General features: G+C 40.2%; 1 protein-coding gene across 1 annotated transcript in view; it reads right to left on the minus strand.

Moving 5' to 3' along the window:
* The window catches only part of SMC1A (structural maintenance of chromosomes 1A), a 77,951-nt gene extending 64,649 nt beyond the window's left edge, over positions 1–13,302 (minus strand). Inside the window, exon 1 of the mRNA XM_006875246.1 lies at positions 13,113–13,302. Within this exon, the coding sequence (XP_006875308.1) occupies positions 13,113–13,221 (109 nt within the window). The 5' untranslated portion in view covers positions 13,222–13,302. The remainder of the gene's footprint in view (positions 1–13,112) is intronic.
* Between the last annotated feature and the right edge of the window lie 3,475 nt (positions 13,303–16,777).

A 16,777-nucleotide genomic window follows, 5' to 3' on the forward strand; every position in this document is an offset into this window, starting at 1 on the left:
GGAGTGTAGGGGGCGGGTTTCTAGGATATACCCTTTGGTTGGTTGATGATGCATGGAGGGGGGATTGGAACCATGGCAATGAAATGATATACGATGGAATGAATGTAAAACTAAAGTTCTCTCATGTAAAATATCATATAATTCACAATAAAACATTAAAAAAAAAAAAGGGAAGGTGAGAAAAGAAGACAATGATAGGAAAAGGAATGTTTCCTAATCACTCAGTGCTCAGACTAATGGGAATGAGAATATTCCTCTTCCACCATAAAGACTGGGCCCAGCCAAGGCCTTGGGTCAAAGACTTAGAAAAATAGTCTTCTTGGTGGGTAGGAGGAGGAAAGGATTCAATGCTTAGGGGACACTGAGAAATTTGGGAACAGAGAGTAGTAATAGTTGAACATGATGATCACAATTACTGTTCAACAAACACAAAAACCAACACAGTTCCTTTGCGGCTGTTATTTAGAGCAGCCAGAAACTATAAACCTGTCTAAGATAACAGTATATTCACAAGATGGACTGTTATATAATGACACAGGGAAACGCCTACAACAGGCGAAACACACAAGATAAAAAATTCAATATACTGTTTGACCTCAAATATGTTGTTTAAAAGGCAGATTACTATTGTGATGCAATGTGATGTACACAGTTACTAAATTACTAAGAATGCTTAATCTCACTCTAAGCACTGGACTGCAAACTGCAAGGTCAGCGGCTTAAATCCTAGAAACTGTAAACAGAGTTGCTATGAGTCAGAATCGACTTGACAGCACTTTGTGGAGCTGTGGGTTAATGCACTGAACTGCAAGGTTGGTTTGAACCATAAGGTCAACGGTTCAAGCACACCAGCCGCTCCTCAGAAATCCTATACAAGGTCGCTGAGTCAGAAGCAACTCAACAGCACTTAACAACAACAATAAAAAAAACTTCAGACTTCCCTTTCAGTTTACAGAAAGTACAGCAGATATAACACCATGAGGAAGCATTCAAACACACACAGAAACTGGATGTGTGAACAGTTAGTTCTCTGTTCACTGTTTGCGCAGCATAGCTCAGGGGTGGGTTTATGCACCTTGGTGTAACAGAGGCTGTCTCAGGAGAGGTTGTCACTGGTCGCTAGGTAGGTGAGGGCAGGGACTGGCCACACTCCCAACTACCAGGAGGGCACAAGAACAAGGGAGAATTGTTGACAACCTCTAGCTATATCTTTAACCTTCAAGTCATTTGCAAAAGGTCAAGATGACCGCCACAACATGTCAAAGCCATCCCAAAGTCAGTCTGTTTTTCTTCTTTCTCACTGCTCCTGCTCAACCCAACTCTCTGCCCTATCCTATGATGCTCAAATCAAGGTTCTAGGATCACTATCTCCATGTGTTTCACTAGGTCTCCATTTCTTTGTTGCAGAGGGTCGGCTCTGCCATCTTCATCTTGCCTAGACCACAAGTCACTGCTTCTTACTGTGTACATCCTTTGGGATTTTAGATACTATATACCACATGCACAAATTAGCTATATAAATAAATTAGATTTTCTAAAACATTAAAACTGGTTATCAGTTCAAACTCATCCAGTAGTGCTGTGGAAGAAAGGCAATTTGTTTCTATACAGATTGTTGCTATTGGGAGCCGTGGAGTTGATTCTACCTCACAGTGACCCCATATTATAGAGTAGAACTACTCCACAGGGTTTTCCTGGCCAACTCAATGGCAACAGGTTTGGGTAGTTTGCTTTTTATCTTTTCAGTACTGTAGTTTCTACTTTCTTTTTATAATAATAATTTTTAAATCCACATTTTAAAAAAAAGTGTTAGAATTTGACAAAGGAACAAAGTGCAAATTGCTACAATTGGATGAATTTGACCTTATTTATGGATGTAGAAGCTCAATATACCAACCTAGAGGGAAGAAGTCTTCACATCAAGGATCAAGCCTATCCCTTCGGTATACATAGTTGATGGTGGTGGTGGTAGTGGTTATGTGTCGTGTAGTCAGTTTTGACTCACAGCAACTCTGTACAGGGTTTCCAAGGCTATAAATCTTTACAGGAGCCGAAAGCCTCATCTTTCTCCCACAGAACATCTGGTAGTTTCGAACTGCTGACTTTGTGGTTCACAGCCTGATTCGTAACCACTACGCTACCAGAGCTCCTTTACACATAGTTGATAGGGACAGGCAATTTGGACATTGGCTACCTAATGGCTATAAAGGCACGAAGTGGATGGCTTATAAGTTTTCAAGAGGAATTTAGTTTCAGAGGGTGTGGGGGAAAGTAGAATCCTTGCTGAGTAGTTTTCATCTTGTCTAGATGGGTCTGGTGAAAGGAGATGGGGATAAGATTCTTGCGTTTCAGTAGTAATTGTTATCATGACTAATTGAGATTGTCCCAATTGTAAAGGTAGAAGTTTTGCAACATAAAGGGGGTAGTAGTAAATCTTACATTCCAGGAACATAGGACCCTAGGACCATCAAGGGAGAAGAGCATGAGCGGAATGTGGAATCCTAACCAGAGAAGCAGCGACACCAGAGATGGTAACAGGGAGAGATGGAGCCACTGAGGACTCTAGACTCATAGAAAGAGAAAGGCTGTGTGCCAGTGGCCAGGAGGCAGGTTTGCAGAATGTGCCCTTTAGTTGTTTAATGATTATATATTCCTGAGTGTTTTTGTGTACATCCCCCCTCCCCCAAAAAACCCAGAGGGAACAGAAGCAAATACTGTTGAATGATGATGCACAGAGGAGATTGTAATCATTGCAATGAAATGATGAAGTGTAAAACTGATGTTCTCCCATGTAAATGATCACTCAATTCCCAATAAAAGCTTTAAAAAAAAGCGTGTTGGAGGGGGCAGTTTAATCACTATAAACTCTACCTCAAACATATTACATGATTCGAACTGAGGGCCTGATTTCCAATGCCTTTATAACCAAACCCAATCCACGTTGAGTCAATTCCAACTCAAAGTAACCCTATAGGACAGAGTAGAACTGTCCCAGTGTTTCCAAAGATGTAAATCTTTTTGGAAGCAGAGTATCTCATCAATCTTCCATGGAGCAGCTGGTGGGTTTGAACAATCTACATTTTAGTTAGCAGTGCAGCACTTAACCCTTATACTACTAGGGCCCTTAACACCTTTATGGTGGTGGTGGCGGTGGTGTGCCATGGAGTCCGTTCCGACTCATAGCACCCTGTATAGGGTTTCCAAGGCTGTAAATCTTTACGGGAACACAAATCCTCATCTTTCTCCAGTGGAACAGCTGGTAGTTTTGAACTGCTGACCTTGAGATTAGCAACCCACCTCGTAACCACTATGCTACCAGAGCTCCTTAACACCTTTATACTGAGCCATAAAAATGGCATCCTTGGAAGCAATACAGTTAAGAGCTTGAGCTCCCAAAAGACTTGAAAGCAGGGATTTAAATAGAGACTTGTTCACTGTAACACTATTTACAATACCCAAAATGTAGAAACAAACTAAATGCCCATCAACAGATGAATAGATAAACAAAATATGGCACATATATAAAATGGAATACTACTTAGTCAACTGTTGTTGCTGTTGTTAAGTACCGGGAAGTTGATTCTGATTCATAGCAAACCTGTATAGAGTTTCCAGGGATGTAAATCTTTACCGGAGCAAAAATCCTCATCTTTCTCCAACGGAGCAGATGGTGGGCTCAAGACCCTGATTTTGTGATTCACAGTCCAGTCCTTATCCTATAGAGCCACCTCACTCCCTACTTAGTCAACAGAAGAAATGAAGTGTTGATACATGCTACAGGAGAGAGCCTGAAGATATTATGCTGAGCAAAAAAGCCAATCACAAAAGAACACATATCATACAATCTCACTTGTACAAAAAGATGAGAAAAGGCACAGAGATCAAAATTTATTAGTAATTACGAAAGGCAAGAGAGAATAAGAAAGGGGGGAATTAAAGATGAGGGAAGAAATCACATTAAGGGTAAGGTTGCAGAGCAGATTACCATAATTGCTGTCAATATGTTGTACGCTTGTAAGTAAAACGTTGAAATGGAGAAATTGTATAATAAAGATATTTACGATGATGACAACAAAAAAAAAGTAGTTGCTGAAGTTGCTTATGGAATTTGGTTCCTTGGTTTGTAAGTTCAGGGTCATGGTTCATGGTTCATGACCTAGACTTTGTTCCATAGTGCCAAAGGTCTTAAAAGCTTGCAAGTGGTCATCCAAGGCACAACAGTAGTCTCTATTCACTTGGAGCAATACAGGAAAGAGGAAAATCAGGAACAGAATACTGATCAAAAGGAAAACATAACTTCAAATTCTCATATAGCATTCATATGGGATCAAAATGACAACAGTAACTCAAAAGATTAGACAGGAACCTTAGGGGGCAATGAATGTATGTTAACAGAGGAGGAACAACTCAAAAGAGGAGGGTGAAAATGGTTGCGGAACTCAAAAGAATATAAAAAATGTCACTGAACCGTACATGCTGAAACTGATGAATTGGTGCACATTTTGCTATTATATTCCCAACCACAAATTAATTTTTAAAAAATTACTTGTGCTTTCTCACTCCTAGGTACATACCCTAGATATCTAATAAGAGAGACCTAAACAGACTTATGTTTTTGCAGCACTGATCAGAACAGCAAAAAATGGATGTAACCTAAGTGCCCATCAATGGATGACTGAATAAATAAAATGTGGTACATACATATAATGGAATACTATGCAGACATAAAGAAAGAATAATGATGAGTTCTTAAAACATACTATAATATGGATGAATCTGGAGGACATTATGCTGAGTGAAATAAGTCAGCCACAAAAGGATAGATATTGTATGATCTCACTTTTATATAAAGTCAAGAATAGAAATACATAAAGAAACTAATGTTCATAGGCAATTATCAGGGGTAGGTAGAGAAGGGAGGGGAATCACTTTCTAGATAGAAACTTTTCTTTTTGGTGCAGGGTTAGCCATGTGAATGAATTCTGAGACTAGACGATGCCTGGCTACCACTAGCAACTAACTGATCTTAAAGGAATTAATCACTTAAGAAGATCCAAGATACAGTAGGAGAAAAATGTGGAACAAAATTCAAAATCATAATAAAAGACTAGACTTACTGGTTGGATAAAGACTGGTGAAATCCATGAGACTATGGCCCTTATAAGGAGCTCTGGTAGCGTAGTGGTTACAAATTGGGCTGCTAATCTCTTGGTCAGCAGTTTGAAACTACCAGCTGTTCTGTGGGAAAAAGATGAGGCTTTCTGCTCCCGAAAAGATTTACAGCCTCGGAAACCATGTATTGGGCAGCTATGAGTCGGAACCGACTCCACAGCACATAACCACCATCATCATGGCCCTTACCCACCCTTCAGGTCTAAAACTGAGCTCACTCCTCTGGCTCAATTTTTAACCAAACAATTGTCAAGTGCCGCCAAGTCGGTTTAGACTCATAGTGACCCTGTAAGGAGCTTCCAAGGAGAGAATGGTGAGTTAGAACTGCTGACCTTGAGGTTCAAACCGACCTTGAAATCTAGTGCTTATCCCACACCAGAAGTCCAAAAAATAGACATGTCTATAAGGGAAACAACACAGTAGTGAGAACCACCTTCCTTAGAATAACCAACCATTTGCAATCAAAAGGGCAGCATTATTCTAAGGATAAAGTTCACAAGGGTTAAAAAGGAGGAAGAATGGAAACACAACATAGTGGAGACTGCAATCAATGACATAAAACAAAATGTATATGAATTGCTGAATAAAAAAGAAGGAGGCTTTGGTAAATGTTGTAACATAAACAAGGGGATTAAAAAAATTCATGGGAAAATTCCATTACTGTGTAATTCCATTTTCCATGAATTTCTGGAAGCCCCCTCATATGATTTTGCAACCAAAAAAATATGTACACACACACACATATATATCTACATACATACATACATATACATAGCACCACACACACATATATCTACGTGTGTGTGTGGTGCTATGTATATGTATATATGTATGTATGTATATGGGTAAGTATTAGGTATGAGGCCACAGGATAAGCACTCAACCTCACGATTGCCTTGAACCATAAGGTCAGCGGTTCAAACTCACCAATTGCTCCTCAGAAACCCTATGTAGGGTCACTAATGAGTCAGAACCGACTTCACAGCACTTAACAACACAACAAGGAGCCCTGGTGGTGCTGTAGGGCAGGTGTTAGGCTGTTAACCACCAGGCTGATCAGCGATTGAAACCTACCAGATGCTCCACATGAGAAACATGAGACTGACTGCTCCTGTAAAGATTTATAGCCTCAGAAACCCCATATAGGGATGCTACGAGTCCGACCCAACGCTGTATCAGTGGGTTTGTTTTTTGGATAAGCTGTTGTTGTTGTTAAGTGTTGTCAAGTTCGTTACTGTATAGGGTTTTTGAGGAGCAGCTGGTGAGTTTGAACCACCAACCTTGCAATTCAAACCGACTTTGAGGTCGAGTGCACAATCACCATGTAAATGAGGGTTAAGTCAAAAGTATTGCTACAAAATCATAGAAACTTTTATTTAAAAAAAAAAAAGATATTGTTTCTCAATATATCCTCCTTTTAGCTCTATACAATTCTGAAGATGGTAACTCCACCTTTCTAATCCTTCCCACAAAAATTCTAAGCTCTTTGATTTACACAATGTGTTTTCTTTTAAATATGCACTGAGTCTGGGGAACAAAAAGAAGTCTAAAGGGAAAATATCAGGGTAGTATGATGGAGGGTCTAAGTTTTCACAACAAAATTCTTATTGGATTGCCCTTGCTACTTTGGAGAATTAGAGTGGATTGTCATGTTGGGAAAAAATTCCTCATAGCATTTTCTGGTCTTTTTCTCATCAATGTAGTTAGTATTCATTTCCTTAAAACTTATTCCTAAGAAACCCCTTTGAATTCCTAAAAACAGTCACCTTAATCTTCTTTCATCTGACCTCTCTCTACCTTGAATTCAACTAGCCCAGTACATGGTCTCAGAAGTCAGTTTTAATTGGACTTTTTTTTTTTTTTTTAACTGAAGGCACCTTAATACACCTCAGTGTATTACTGAGACAACTAGTCTGCAACCATCCCCTAATCATAGAGATATATTTAACCACATTGTGTTTGAAATGTTGTTGTTAAATGCCGTCCAGTCAGTTCGGAACCATAGTGACCTTGTACCGGAGCAGCTAGTGAGCTTGAACCGCCAACCCTGTGGTTCAAACAGACTTTGCAGTCCAACGCATTAATCCACAGCGTAACACCAGGATGAATGGGAGTCCTAGTAGCCACATTTTTGACTAACTATGGCATACGTGTGCACAAATAGGAATAGGTGCATGCACAGATTATGCATATGTATAAACATCTATGTGCATGCATGCATGTATATATATATTCATATATATATATGTAGTAAAGCACACAGGGACCACAGTTACAGGTACTTCTTGGACATAACCAAACACCTCATGGGATTGGTTTGCTGAGGACCATAGTATGGTAGGACAATTCAGTTAATTGGCATAATAAAATTCATAAAGTTTATGTTTTACAACCTGGTTTGGTGAGTAGTGTCTGGGGTCTTAAAAGCTTGCAAGTGATCATTTAAACAAGCTACCCTGAGACCAGAACCAGATGGTATCAAGCTACCACTACCAACCATTCTGATCAAGGACACAACAGATGGATCCTAATAGAAAGGGAAGAAAATGTAGAATAGAATTCACATTCTAAGAGTCCAGACTTACTGAAACAGTTTACCCAACAGAACCCTCGTTTTAAAGAATAATCACCCTGAGATACCCTTTAAACTTCAAATCAAAAGACCTTTCAGCTAAACAGGTTGGTTCAAAAAATATAAAATATCAACCATGGGTACTGCACTCCTTTAAAAAATTATCTATATGAGACTAAAGGGTCAACATTTACACCAAAGCAGAGATAAGAAGGTAAGGGGGCAGAGAAGTAAATTTCTAAAAATAGAACAACCAGAATAGAAATGACACAGTGAAAAATATAACCAATGTCACTAAATAACTTATGTTGTTGTTAAGTACAGTTGAATTGGTTCTGACTCACAGAGAACCTAATTTGCTATGCAAAATTTGATCAAAAACACATTCAAAAAAAAGAAAAAAGAGCTTAGGCTCAAATCCAACAGAACAGGTTCTAATCTTAACTATGCGACCCTGGGCAAATTGCATCTGAGAAATATGAAAAATCATGACTCATAGGTAAAACATCTAAATCACAGCTTGCCAACATAGCTCTGTTAGAATGCCAGGAGCATAGGCTATTACAACCACAAACAAGTTGCTATCCCCTTTGTACTTCAGTCTCTTCTATAAAATCAGGACAATGGTATCTCACTGAGAGAATTTAAATATAAAAAAATATCAATTCCCTTTTCTTAAGGGAGACCCTGCTCACTCCTACCCACAGGACATTAAAATTTTATAATGAAGAAAATATATTGAGTTCATAAAAAAATTGCAACAAATGACACCAATCCAGTTGGATCTATTTCAAAACAAGAAATATACCAAACTCAAATACTGCAAAAAATGAAAGGGAAGAATTCCTTTGCACCTAAAGATTTTATGTTTCAGACCTGAAGACCTGAAGCAACATTCATGATTCCCAGAAGAGCCAAAGCTTTCTTGACACTTACTCAACATCTGATCTCCTTAAAAAAATGTTTACAAGACTCAAGAGACAAAAAAAGAAATTTTGGCACAAAAAATGTAAAAGTCACCTTACTGAGACAGTACTGCAAGAATCAATTACAGCACAGTATCCTTTGGGTTCTCTACCGTTTAAAATAAAGAACTGTCTTAACTAAAAATGAAACTACTAAAAATTCAAATGGCCTCCCAATAAAAGATGTCCCATCACTTGAGATAAATGAAGGTCAACTGTCTCAGCCACAATAAGATGTGCCATATTTCTTTAGTCAGAAAATGAAAAATTAACTTCATGCTCTCTCATGTGAGACAAGAAACTTGAAATGGGTAATGTTAAATGGATAATGAAACAGATAATTCCAGATAATGTTAAAGATCTTATTTGCACAAGAATTGATCAAAAAAGACTCCTTATAAAGTAAAGGTTCAAACAGTTGAAAGGACTTGGTGGATGATAGTGAACATAAACAAGGCGAAAATCTTGTACAAATCTAGATGGATTGGGGGATACGATTTATTTTCAGATAGATGATATAAACCAAAAATTCAACAATCTGAGCAAACTTGCAGAATCTGGGTGACAACAAAATAATAACACAAAAAAAAAGTTATTCGGAAATAAGTTATGTCAAGTATAGCAGGTAAACTAAAACAGGGTGATCAATGGTGGAAGGATTGCAGCTAGAAATCACCTGGCTACCATTAAAATGACAATGATAGAATTAAGCAGGAAAAACAAACTAAGGCACTAGTGTCTGTAACACCAAAGGAATTTGATATATTTGATGCTGGATTTTTCAGAATTGAAAATTCAGTTATATCATTCTCAGGACTTTCTATCTCTTCTAAGTGTAGTTCTCAAAGACTTACAACACCTAAATCTGTCAGCAAATCTGTGTCTCAGAGCAGGACTGAGATGAACCTTTTAAACAAACTACGGCACTCTGATCCTCAGAGTACCAAAAGTGAACACACTGCTGACAACACTTAGCTTTCAAATATTCCTAACAGAAACAGCATGGTAGAAGACGCCCATTGTCCTGGATTACAGAATTTAAATGAAGTAAACCATGATGCAAAGAAGAAAACAACCCACTGAGATGGAGTGTTTACCCAGTGAAAGAATGAATTTGCCTCTAATCACTGGTGAAGCGGCAGATATGTCACCAAGTCGGTTCCGAATCATAGCAATCCTGTATAGGGTTTCCGAGGCTATAAATCTTGATGGGAGCAGAAAACTTTATATTTCTCCCATGGAGTGACTGGTAGATTTAAACTGCTGACCTTTTGGTTAGCATCCCAGCTCGTAATCCACTATGCTACCAGGACTCCTTTGGCAGATATTATCAATACTTTTTTTTAAATGGAAGAAATGCCAGATGTTGGGAAAGAATGGAACTGAATTCTTCCATTAAAGCACAAGATGTTTTGATGAGTAGCCCTGAAAAACATTACCATCACAAAATAATATCTCACAGGAAGGAGAAAAGAAAATTTCTTAATGTCAATCGGTATTATATGACAATAAGTCTCACTAATGAATGTCATCTTGATTCACTAGGCTTGAATGGCAGCAATCCATTTATTCACATGGAGAGGAGACATCAAGAACATGCCCAATACATTTCCATTGGAGGAAACCTGATTGATTATCTTTTCACCTCTAAGGCCTTTCAATGGAAAACTATCAGAAGTTTGAATTTAAAAGTAAATCCAAAATTGTTTCTTCATATTATCGATGGCTGTGCTACAGACTTAGAAAATTTGAATATGGATCAGTGTTCACTTCTATTAAACACATTTATATACTGTCATGTAATATTTTAACATTCTTTAATGTTCACCAAAATGTGTTAGATACTGTTTCTCAAGGAAGTTGGGCTATTTTGTACTTTACTAACCATGCAGAGGAGTTCTGGTGTGGCACTGTGGGCTAATGCATCAGACTGAAAAGTCATTTGAACTGCAAGGTTGGTGGTTCAAGCTCACCAGCTGCTCCTTGGAAACCCTATGGGTCAGAATCGACTCGACGCACCTAACAACAACAACTATGCAATATATATATATAAGCTTAAAGCTAAATGTACTTACTTATAACTAATGAAGGATCCTTCAGTTTAATCAAAATGTAAAATTAAACTGATAAAATTGTGAATCTTTTTGTATTTCATTCTTAGTTTAAACTCAAATCTGTATGGTGAACAGCTTTACACATTGCATTTTCAAGTGGATACTAAATTTCTTTGGTTGAGCTTTCTATACTCTGAAGTCAGTTTGAATGCTACGGTTTCAAATAATTAAAGTACTAGTTGCTAAGTGCCATGGAGTCAATTCAGATTCATAGAACCCTGTATAGGGTTTCCTAGAAGTGGCCATTAAATTTACAAAAGCCATTGCTGTCGAGTAGACTGATTCATAGCGACCCTTTAAAGTACAACTGCCCCCCTAGGCTTTCCAAGTATTTACCAATGCAGACTGCTGCATTTTTCTCTTGTGGAGCAACTGGTAGATTTGGACCACAGACCTTTTGGTTCCCAGCCAACCAAGTATTTTAACCAATGTGCCACCAGGTCTCTTTTTAAATGTAAAAGATTCCAGTAAGTAGGTGCTCAACACAAGTGCTGTGGGTTAATGTGCTGGACTACAAAGTCTATTTGAACCACAAGATTAGTGGTTCAAGCTCACTAGTCGCTCCTCAGAAACCCTATCCAGGGTCGCTATGGGTCGGAACCGAATCAACAGCACTTAACAACAACAACATGGTGTTCAGTAGGTTGCAGTACTATCCTAACACAAGTCTGGACTCTTAAATCTTACCTCCCTCATCACAGCAAACTAAGAGTCACCTTTTAGGTACCAATTTTCAACCTTCAGGCTTCACTATTTATTGCCTTCCCAAGATGATTAAGAACATCTCACAACCAAAGAACTCTCTACTCACAATCATTCAGTACTGTAAACATTTTCATAACATGTACTATGAGATGGGCACTAGGTTTACAAAGATAACTATGATAAAACAATTCACGAAATGTCTTCTTTGGCACACATGATGAAGATACAAAACATACACAGTGAACATAAGACCAAAGAAAATAAATGTTCACCAAGTGTCTACTATGTGCCAGTGGAAGAGCAATTCACTGACAGAGGAACTAAGGAATGCCTTGTGGAGATGTGGCTTGAAGAATACATACAGAATCTACCAGCACAGAGAGAAATATAAATAGGGGTGACGCACTAAAACCCTAAGAAACTGGGGTGAAACCCAAAGCATTAGCCCTGTAAGTAGCCCCCAGGGAATAATGTCTGAAGACATTTTCAGTTGACACATTTGGAGAGCTGGGATGCTATCATCTAGTAGAGTAGAAGTGAGGGATGCTGCTAAAAATCCTTCTGTGTATAAAAACTACTCCAGCAAGGGCAGCCTCTCAAGTTAGGAAATGATTGCACACCAATTATCTTTGGGGTGAAGGAACACAGAATCCCAAATGGACCACTTTAGGGGGTACTCATTGTGGGAGGAACTCATGGTGTTATTTCCTTCATAGCACCTATCACAACCTAAAATCATCTTCTTTCCTCCTCCTTTACCTCCGGAATATAAATTCCCCAAAAGCACAGACTAGGCTTATTCTAGTCTCTGCCTTTTTCACAGCATCCTGAACAGCTCCTGACAAACAGTAAGCATTCAATGAAATGCTGGTGAGCGAGTTCTGGCTTTTGACGGTGTCAGTGCTTGGAAAAGGGAGAGTTCACACTTTTAAGGTGTGTGGAGGGGAGGGTACCCAAACTCTCCCAAGAATCCTGGAGACTCCAAAGCTGAGAGATTTAAAAGGGCCATCTCGGGAGAAGAGTAAAAAGGGGGAAATTGGGGCGTACCAATTCGAGATCGGCGGGGGCGCTGAGCTGATGCATAAGTGTACCATTTGGGACCGGAGACCACGGGAGGGGATATCAGCCTCCTACGAATTCCAGAAAGGCCAAGGAAAGTGAGGTAAATTGGACTATGCGGTCCGGCTGGAAATGCAATTGTTGTTGTTGTTAAGTGCCGTTGAGTCGGTTCCGACCCATAGCGACCCTGTACAGGGTTTCCAAGGGTGTAAATCCTTATAGGCAGCCTAATAAGGACTAGCCATTTTTGGCGGGAGGGGGTGGTAGGCGGAGCAACGTACAGTTCCGCCCGAACCACTAGAGCCAGAGATGGGGTCGCACAAAGTACATACACCTGGGGAGGAGGTTCGACGATAAGCACTCGAATAAGGAGAGCAGGTTTATACAGAATCCCTTCAGACGGGGGCAAAGAACACATTAGGGTTCTCGACCTTTCAAGTGACATGAGCAGGGTTGTACTATCCTGTCTTTGGATAAGGGGTCCTGGCCGGGACACGCGTAGGGCCGCAGCCAGGTTAATCTCACCAGAGCCATTAGGTCCAATGATTGCCGTAAACCTCTGAAATGGTCCAATGATCTGTCGGCCCTTGTACGACTTAAAGTTCTCGATCTCAATCAATTTCAGGAAACCCATGACGGTGGCAGCGACGCCGGCAGTGCTACCAGAAGCCGCGCCGAATGCCCAGGAACTGGGACCCGCGCGGGAAACACCGCGGAGCAAGCCGAGCGGATGGCAAATCTCGCGAGAACTAGTTCAGGCCAACGGATTTTCCGGCTTCCGTAGAGAGTGGGAACAAAGGGCGGGGTCTTCATCTGGCGTGGACGTTTTGTTGATCCGTTGCCAGGGTTTTTGACAGACGTTTGGGCCCGCCCCTTTTGGTTGCCCTGGCAATACAAACTTTGGCAGTAGCCCAGAAGACTCTGCAGCGTTTGGGATACTGGAGGCCTTCTGGTAGAACTAACCCCCACGCTTTCCTAAAAGTCAGAAGTAACAGCAGTTAGGTCCCGTAGGGCAAAAGAAAATAGGTGCTCAATTCTAACTTTAGCCTGACCAGCTGGGAAGCTCGAACAAGAGATAGAGAATTGGAAGGACACTAGGAGGCTGAGGAGAAGCAGGCTAGAGGTTTCCTTGTTAAGTGAGCCAGGGTGGGATGGGGTTGGAAGAAGGATGAAGTGTGAAGGGGGGTAAAACATTAATAGAACTGGGGGAACTTCGAGCGACAGGGGTATGAGCTGGGGAGTGGTATGGGATGAGGAAGGCTATATATAGCCTGATTTGTTGTTGTTATGTGCTGTGGAGTCGATTCCGACTCATAGCGACCTTGTACAGGGTTTCCTTATAGCCTGATAGACTGGCCCTATCCCCTGTGTCCTTCTTGTCTTTCAAGCAGAGTCCAGTCGACCACCATAGCCCAAGAACAGCCTTGGACCTAAGCTACATGTTGGCTATTTGATGACAGACCCAATCTGGGAACTTCAAAACTCAGACTACTTGATGAGAAAGGTATTTTGTGTATCTGTCTGTCCTCCACCTTTTTTTATTCCTTTTCCCTATCCCCCACCATCTCCTTATGTCTGCTTATAACTACAGCCATGGCCTTGGTAGTCCAAGAAGTTTAAAATGTCTATTGAAAATTCACCTTTCAGTAACCTTAACTTCCCAGTCCCAGAGCTTTTCCCTTCTGTGGAACCCTAGGTAACACTGAGCTCAGAGCTATAGCCTGACTGGGAGAGGCCCTAGCCTCAATTTGCTACTTCCTATCCAACAACATCAGTCATAAAAGATGTTAATATGAATATGTCATCCCCTCACTTAAAGTCCTTCAATAGCTCCTCTCAGGGCAAATCCTAGACTCCTTAGCCTCGTATTCAAGAACCTTCTTGGTCTCCCCTTTGTCTGGAATCAAAGATAATTATAACTTTTGAGCCGGACTTTGAAAGATGACTGAAGGTTTATCAGGTAAACAAAGAGAGGTAAGGTGGGGAGAACAACATTCCAGACACATGGAATTGGTTGTTGGTTGCTAAGTGCCGCCAAGTCGAGTCGGTTCCAACTCATAGCAACCTTGTATAGGGTTTTCGAGGAGCAGCTGGTGGATTTGAACTACCGACCTTGCAATTCAAACTGACCTTGCGATCTTAGTGCATTATACTGCAACAAGACACCAGGACACATGGAATAGTGTGTGCAAAAACTTATATATGGAGGATCATAAAGTAATGATTATGTGCCTGGCACTAGTATTTTAGATTTTCTTGTATCCTTCAGGATAGCCTTGTCTGTCGCCATCAAGTATGACTTCTAGGAGAAACCCTAGAATTTATGAATGGCTAGACAAGTCAAAACTACTTATTGATTGTGGTGGCAGATAGAGCATGTAGGCTGGGATTGGTGCCATTCTCAGACTTAGACATGGAAAGAGTTTAGTTACTATCATAGCCATTCCTGTGATTATTTCTTTAAAACAATATAGCTGAAGGATGGGAAGAGTTCTAAACAGTTAAGACAAGTTCAAGAAAGTAAGAAAGCTTGGTTGAAGGGTTTTAATAGAAAAATCATAAATGAAGTTCAAATTGGAGGATCCGGCTGAAGGATCATTTTATGACCAAAGTACAGAAATCTCAATTTACAGAGAACTACAAGTCCATCTTTGAAAGATGAGATGGAGCTTGGAGGGTGGAAATTAAATTGGATTCCTATCTCATATGATATATGAAATACAATTCCAAATGAACTAAAAACTTAAATGAGAATGGAAGAACTTTAAAAATTATAGAAGAAAGATAAGTGCATGAATCGTAAAGGTATGTTTTTGTTAAAGTGCCATTGTTAAGTGCCACCGAGTCAGTTCCAACTCATAGCGACTCTGTATATGGTTTCCAAGGAGCAGATGGTGGGGTTGAACTGCTGACCTTATGGTTTGCAGTCCAGTGCTGATCCTACAGCACCACACCAGGGTATAACTTGGTTAAATAAAGAAATTATAGAAGAAAATAGGATAATATCTTTAAGACCTCAGGGAAAGGGCAGATTTTTCAAATAATAAAAACTACTAAGTCCAGGAACAAAGGATCCTAGGACTATCAGGGAGAAGACTGTCGAAACCTATCCAGAGAAGCAGCAACACCAGAGATGGAGGCAGAAATGATGACATGGAGAGAGAGCAGCTGAGGACTCTAGACTCATGGAAAGAGAAAGGCTGTATGCTGGTGGCCAAGAGGCAAGCTTGCAGAATGTGCCCTTTGATTGTTTAAATGATTATATATTCCTGTGTTTTGGTGTACAACACCCCACCACCAAAAAAAAACAGAGGGAATAGAAGCAAATACTGTTGAATGATGATGCACGGAGGGTATTGTAATCATTGCAATGAAACAATGAGTGTAAAACCGATGTTCTCCCATGTAAACCATCACTTAATTCACAATAAAAACTTAAAAACAAATACTACTAAGATATGTTGTTAAGTGCCATAGAGTCAGTTCCTACTCATAGCGACCCTGTATAAGGTTTTCCAAGGAGCACCTAGTGGTTTGAACTGCCCACCTTGTTGTTCACAGTCCAGTGTTGATCCTACAGCACCACACCAGGAGACCTAGTAGCAAAGGTTGGCAGTTAAAACCCACTAGCTGCTCTGCATGAGAAAAGATATGGCAATCTGCTCTTGTAAGGACTGTTGTTGTTGTTAAGTGCCAGTCGATTCCTCAGTGGATTCCGACTCATAGCAACCCTGTATGGGGTCTCCAAGGAGCAGCTAGTGAGCTTGAACTGCCGACCTTGCAGTTCAAATGACTTTGCAGTCTGGAGCATTAGCCCCCTACTCTGTCATATAAGGAGCTCTGGTAGCACAGTGGTTATGAATCGGGCTGCAAACCTCAAGGTGACCAGTTTGAAACTACCAGCTGTTTTGCGGGAGAAAGATGAGGCTTTCTGCTCCCATAAAGATTTATAGCCTCGGAAATCCTGTACAGGGTCACTATGAGTCGGATCCGACTCCACAGACACATAACAACAACAATGACTCTGTCATATAAGGGTTGCTGTTAGAATCAACAGCATACAACAAGTAATGTGAAAGGGAAAGATTAGTAATTTGATTATATTCAAGTTCATCAAAATACACCATATTGTTCTTAAGTGCCACTAAGTCAGTTCTGAGTTATAATGACCCTAGGCACAATAAAACTTA

This window comes from Chrysochloris asiatica, unplaced genomic scaffold (genome assembly GCF_000296735.1).
Source record: "Chrysochloris asiatica unplaced genomic scaffold, ChrAsi1.0 scaffold00315, whole genome shotgun sequence".
NCBI classification, from domain to species: Eukaryota; Metazoa; Chordata; class Mammalia; order Afrosoricida; family Chrysochloridae; genus Chrysochloris; species Chrysochloris asiatica.